The sequence below is a fragment of the Lontra canadensis genome, unplaced genomic scaffold (assembly GCF_010015895.1).
Source record: "Lontra canadensis isolate GAN:19392208 unplaced genomic scaffold, GSC_riverotter_1.0 scaffold46, whole genome shotgun sequence".
NCBI classification, from domain to species: Eukaryota; Metazoa; Chordata; class Mammalia; order Carnivora; family Mustelidae; genus Lontra; species Lontra canadensis.
Window position 1 is genome coordinate 11,182,324 of NW_022631040.1, and position 6,782 is coordinate 11,189,105.

At 39.9% G+C, this 6,782-nt stretch overlaps 1 protein-coding gene across 1 annotated transcript in view; it reads left to right on the top strand.

Annotated features, from left to right (window-relative positions):
* LYPLAL1 (lysophospholipase like 1) overlaps positions 1-3,725 on the top strand; it is a 35,074-nt gene extending 31,349 nt beyond the window's left edge. Inside the window, exons 4-5 of the mRNA XM_032872939.1 lie at positions 2,479-2,594; positions 3,382-3,725. Of these exons, the coding sequence (XP_032728830.1) occupies positions 2,479-2,594; positions 3,382-3,621 (356 nt within the window). The 3' untranslated portion in view covers positions 3,622-3,725. The remainder of the gene's footprint in view (positions 1-2,478; positions 2,595-3,381) is intronic.
* Positions 3,726-6,782: the final 3,057 nt, after the last annotated feature.

Below are 6,782 nucleotides of genomic sequence, written 5' to 3' on the forward strand. Positions count from 1 at the left end.
AGAATTCAGCTAAACAGACTTTTGCTGAGTTACCACTGTGTACCAGGAAGTGTACTCACCACTGGGCACAGGAGATGAGGAAGCCACCTCCTGGGCACATGTGCTGAGGACACTTCGCTGAGCTCCTCATAAACTCGCAACACAGTGTGATCATGGGAGGCAGAACGGTTCTTATCCTCAACGATTTCAAAATCTAGAGAACTAACTTACAGTTGCTAAATTAAAACTTGGTCAGAATTCTGTTTCAGAGTGTTTGCTTTATAACCCACGTACTGTATCACATAGAAAAACTTGAGAAGAAAAAGAGCAGTCTATAACTAGAACTGTAGCAAAACCCAGTAAGAATCACATTCTCTCTGCTTACTTACAATGAGGGTTTACCGAAAACACTCATCTTGTCTGCAGCAAGCTCTGCATATCCAAATGGGGCATGTCCTGTTGATCAGTGTACACATCCACAGGTAATGCAGTCTGGTGGTTTTTAACCTTTTCGGGAATCTGATGCATATATGCAACTTTCACACTCAATTTTAAGGTGTGTGTGCTGCTCATCCCCTGCCAAGCCCATTCATGATCTCTCAGACACATCTGCATCTGTGGCTGGTGTGGGGGGTTATTTTGAAAGAGCCTTCCAGGTGGTTCTCTCAACTTCTGCTGTTGAGGCCCTATTATTTCTTTCTGGTATGTTGAAAACCACAGCTGTAATATTTATCGTACATTGTCATTATTTACATATTACGTACTTCTTAAAAATCCAAACTTCGCAAGCCTTAGTAATCTTCACTCATACGTTGTATCCTGAGTCCAAAATAATATTATTGCCCTGCCCAATAATATTATTAGACATTATTAAATAAATAAAATATAAAAACAAAATTTAAAAGCAGTTCTATTTGAGTAAATACTAGAGGATAGTGGAGAGTACATTAAGGTCTGTTAAAAACAATCTGGATTCCAAAAGGCCTAGCTTAACAGCCAGAATTAGGGACGCCATCCTTAAACAGGTCGCCCAATCTTGGGCCTTGGTTCACTTCATCCGTAAAAAGAGATTGTAGTACATTTAAATTTATAGTCTCTTTAAGCATTCAGCTTTACACTTTGTTAAGCGAAATAAAGCAGGAGGCTGGAAATGAGGAGATCTGGATTCCACACCAATGTATATTTTTATACTTCCCTAAGTGTGTGGCTGTGTGATTTTACTATATTTATTTCTCACAAAATGTAAATAAGACACCTTTTAGCTCTCACTCAAGCAGGGGAGTAGCATTTCCAGGTCTTGAGACTGAAGTTGGGCCCCCACATCTTATCCTTATCTCCGTATTCTGTGATGTCCCTGGTGCCCCATCGAGGACAAGGATCTGTGTATTTAGTACGTGTGCTGCTGAGGGGAGCACGGGACTGTGTATTTTCATCTGCATATCTTCGGTGGCTAGCACAGTGTTCAGACACATGAAAGACAATAACAGTTTGTTAAATGAATAAATTATTTTTTTTAATCTTTTGAAAAATTTGTATAGGTACATCTTTTAATTATACCATCGTAAGTCAGTTTCCAAAACAATATTGTAAATCAGAGATGTTTTAACTAGCTCACCAATTTTTTTTTAAATTATATTTATTTATTTGACAGACAGAGATCATAAGTAGAGAGGCAGGCAGAGAGGGGGGTGGAGGCAGGCTCTGTGTTGAGCACAGAGCCCGAGGCGTAGCTTGATCCCAGGACCCTGGGATCATGACCCAAGCCGAAGGCAGAGGCTTTAACCCACTGAGCCACCCAAGCACCCCTCACCAAATTTTTTATTATCTTCCCTAAAAGATCCCTAAACATCTCTTATAAGGCAGGCACGAGAAATGTAACTCTTCATCGTGCTTGGAGCTTGGCAAGTAAGAGAGGTGCATGTTATTAATTCTGGTGGCAGTGGGAGGACTCCTATAATACAAGTATAAGCAAAACGTAAGTGGACATTAGAAGTTTAAATAACACTTGTGCTGACTCGTATTTTGAATTATAATAAATGTTTAGTCAATGAGCATGATTTCTTTGTTTAATTACAACTTTTTTTTTAAGATTTAATTTATTTATTTGACAGACAGAGATCACAGGTAGGCGGGGGGTGGGGGGGTTGGAGGGGAAGCAGGCTCCCTGCTGAGCAGAGCACCTGATGTGGGGCTCGATCCCAGGACCCTGAGATCATGACCTGAGCCAAAGGCAGAGGCTTTCACCCCCTGAGCCATCCAGGTGCCCCCCAACTCTTTTAACAAGTCTCTTTACCAGTGATGACCTAGATGAACCAGTGTTACTCATTTTAAGTATTTTTTTAATGAGCTCGAAAGTAGACTGTACTTTTTAGCACTGTATCTCTGTAAAGGTCTCCAAATATTTTACAATATGCATAGAAGCCTGACCCAGATGTATCTTGTTTTAAATTATTGTCGCATTCAACTTCTTCTGATAAGTGAATTTTTTGCTTCCTTTAGGAGGATTTTCTATGGGAGGGTGCATGGCAATGCATTTAGCATATAGAAATCATCAAGATGTGGCAGGAGTATTTGCTCTTTCTAGTTTTCTTAATAAAACATCTGCTGTTTACCAGGTAAGTTCCAGATTTTAAAAACAAAACAAAACAAACAAGCATGAAATATTCACATGTTGAAACTAAAACGAAATTGTTAATTAGGCAGTAACCATCAGTGCACAAAGCACTGCTGGGACTCCATCCCCGATTATATTATTTAATATAGTTAAATAATAATTCCAGCTGGTTATTAATGTTCAGGAAATGCCATAGAAAGACTATTGTTAAGCTCAGCGTCAAAGGTGAAAGAATAAAAATAATCTGTATGTATGATATATATGTATCCCTTACACCATGATAAAAATATGGGTGATTATAGCGAGGTTTGTTTATGTCATGAATGTAATCGAAACAGAATCTCTCACATTCCCGATGCCTGTTTCATAGCAACAGGCTAATACAGGGATACAGTACATAGCGCTGTAACTTCATACCTGCAGTAGAAACGGCGGATACAGAAATGAGAACTACAATGTAATTTTTCCCTTAATTGTCCCTGTCTTCCTCCGTCCTTCCACCCTGCGTGAAGAGGTGTGTCTGCTCGAGTTACACGGTTTCTTCAGGAAACACTCTGCCCATATTTGAGACAGTCCTCTGTGGAGTCACTGCTGGTTGCATAGGACTAACGGTAGCTCCCTGGTACCTGCAGCCAGCTGGATGCCCCAGACGGCACCACGCCCGCCTCTTCTCCCTTGGAACAGTGAAGCTTGGGTAGAGTGGCCCTTTGTCTGCCCTGTCTGATTTCCCAGAATTATGTCCTTTAGGGAATTTCTTAAACATTTCCGTTTCCGTATCCTGTTCTCAGGCTCTTCAGGACAGCGATGGTGTGCTCCCTGAATTATTTCAGTGCCACGGTGCCGCAGACGAGTTAGTTCTTCATTCTTGGGGTGAGGAGACAAACTCGATGTTAAGGTCCCTAGGAGTGAGCGTGAAGTTTCACAGTTTCCCGGGTGTTTACCATGAGCTAAGCAGAGCCGAGCTCGAAAAACTGAAGTCATGGATTCTTACAAAGCTTCCGGGAGAAGTGGAAAGGCAACGTGAATGAGTCAGGGTAGATTGGCTCATCTACATGTCATGTCTCCATGAAAAGTGGTTTTTACTGCCAAATTACAGTTTGATAAATGATAATTAAAATACTAATAAATATCATGTGTACTGATTTATTTACTAGTCACTGAAATGCTTAGCACTACAGAGAGTAGCATCATCTTATCAATGGCAAATATTAATTTAGACAAACATCTGTGGATTGTTTTTCAGATACATTTGTAAATAATTGGAGACTTTTTAAAAAAATTTTATTTTTTTTAATTGCTTTTCAGTGTTCCAGAGTTCATTGTTTATGCACCACACCCAGTGCTCCATGCAATACGTGCCCTCCACTATACCCACCACCAGACTCACCCAACCTCCCACGTCCACCCCTCCAAAACCCTCAGTTCCTCAGAGTCCACAGTCTCTCAAGGTTCATCTCCCCCTCCGATGGGAGACCTTTTGAGTAATAAATATGGTCCTCTGAGCTCTGCATGAAGTGTTTTCTCTCCGCTCTGTGGCCTGGGAGGTCTCTGAAGGCAGTAAGCTGGGGCATAGGGCTCACCTTGTTCCCTGCCCCTTCCATCAGAGACCACTGTCCTTTACTGTCCGATGTCCAGTACTTTGAAAAACTTTGTTTTCAGTATTTTGCCTTTTTTGTTGTTGTTGTTCTTTCAGATGAAAGAATAGATTCATTTCCTACGTTACGTCAATGGCTGGAAGTGACACTAAATTATCCTTTAAAGTTTAATATTTTAAAATTATTTTATATCTGCTTTTTCCAGTGCTCTTCATTCCTTAAGTGCCAGATTTCCATATGATACCATTTTCCTTCTGCCTGAAATATTTTAACATTTATGATAATGCCGGTCCGCAGCTATTAAATTCTTTCAACTTTTATATGTCTGAAAAAGTCTTTTGCCTTCATTTTTTTAATGATATATAGAATTCTAGGTTCACAGGGTATTTTTTCCTTTCATTACTGTAAAGATCTTACATTATCATCTTCTAGTTTGCATTTTTTGTTTTTTTTTTTATGACTGTATTTACAATTTTTTCTGTCTTTAGTTTTAAGCAATTTGGTTATGATGTGCTTTGGTGTTGTTTTCTCCTTTTTTTTTTTTTTTATTTGTGCCAAGTGTTTGTTGAGTTTCTGCTTTTGAAATCTGTGGATTTATAGTTTTCATTAAATTTAGAGACATTTTGGCCACTGCATTTTCTAAAATTTTTTGCCTCTTCCTCTTCTCTTTTTTAGGGGACTTCAGGCTTATTGGTACTTATTCCTTTTCTTCCCCCCTTTTCCTTTTTTTTTTTTTTTTTTGGTCTTCCACTCTGCATTTCATTTTGGATAGTTTCTACCACTGTGTATCAAGTCCATTGATCTTCTGCAATGTTTAATTTATCATTAATCCTACCTACTTTGTTTTTTATCCAAGGTACTGTCCATCTGTGATTAAAAAAAATTCTGTGTTTAATTTGTTGCATTTTATATTTAATATCTTTATTCTCCTTCTAGAATATATGGGATATAAATAACAACGGTTCTATTCTTTATTGAGTCTGTCACCTCGGTCATTTGTTAGTTTGTCTCTATTGATTGATCTCTCTTTCCACTAAGGATGATATTTTCTTGCCTCCTTCCTAGGCCTCATGATTTTTTATTAGATCCCAAGCATTGTAAGTTCTACCTCATTAAGCAGTGGGCTATTTGCATTTCTATAAATAGGAGCTTTGTCACTGAGTGCAATTAAATTACCTGGAAAGTACTTAGAAACAGTTTCATCCTTTCAGGCTTCAAGCTTTCTTAGGAGGTTCCAGAGCCCTGTTTTTCCAGGACCGACTTTGCCCCACTCTTCAAGCAGTGCATTGTGGGTACTCAAGCTGACATTTGCTGGACTATGAGGTTTCACATGTTTCACATGAGCCCCGGTGGTTGTTTCCTCTGTTCCCAGTGGGTCGCCCTCCCCTCCCACATCTCTCTCTGATGGTTAGTGCTGGAGTTGGGCTGAACCTCTGCAGATCTGTGGCTCTCTCACACTCTGCTCTGTGACCTCTAAGCTCCGGGCTCTCCTGGCTCCCTCGGGGTCTCCCTCCTCACACTGCAGCCCAGAAACTCCCTTCGCACAGTAAGCTGAGCATCTGTAGACCTCACCTCATCTTTGCTTCGTAAGAACCATCCTGTGCTGCCAGTGTCCAGGATCCGGAAGCCTACACGTGGTTTAGCTGTTGAGCTGTTTCAGGTTGAAGAATAAATCTGGTCCTTGTATATCTCCATCTTGGTCATAAGCAGAAAGTCCCTTTACTCTTCTTGTATTTAAAGTTATCGATTCTAGGGGCGCCTGGGTGGCTCAGTGGGTTAAAGCCTCTGCTTTCTGCTCAGGTCATGATCCCAGGATCCTGGGATTGAGCTCAGCATTGGGCTCTCTGCTCAGCAGGGAGCCTGCTTCCTCCTCTCTTCTGCCTGCTTCTCTGCCTACTTGTGATCTCTCTGTCAAATAAATAAATAAAATCTTAAAAAAAAAAAAGTTATCAACTCTAAATGTGAAGAGGGAGGGTGGGAGAGAGAAAGAGACAGATAAAATTTAATAAAATCCAAAAATCCCTTTACAGAAGACTGTGTAGGGTTTTAATTATCCCAAGCTTTTAATGACCTTCAACTCCTTGAACTTCTAAATGTCTCAGCTTGAATATACACAGTATGACTCACACATAAACCCCTTATGGCTGCATTTACCCTGGGAGTACCACATATACCTGGCATAAAGAAGAGTGTCAAGTGTATACATCCCAGATAGAGTGCAAGGAAAGAAATCAGATTTTTTTTTCTTAATACTTAGGCTGTTACTTACTAATCATGTACTCTGGCATAAACCTCAGCCTCTGCCACAATATACTCTTCTTTGAGATTATTGCCTGAAGATCAACCTATATAGTCTATGTAAAAGTCTTTAATATAAGTTAAACAGAGGTGCCTGGGTGGCTCAGTCGGTTAAGTGTGTGCCTTCAGCTCAGGTCATGATCTCAGGGTCCTGCTCATTGGAAAGCCTGCTTTTCCCCCTTCCCTCTCCCACTGCTTGTGTACTCTCTCTTGCTGTGTCTCTTTCTGTCAAATAAATAAAATTATATATATATATTATATATACATAATATATGTTATATTAAATATAATATATG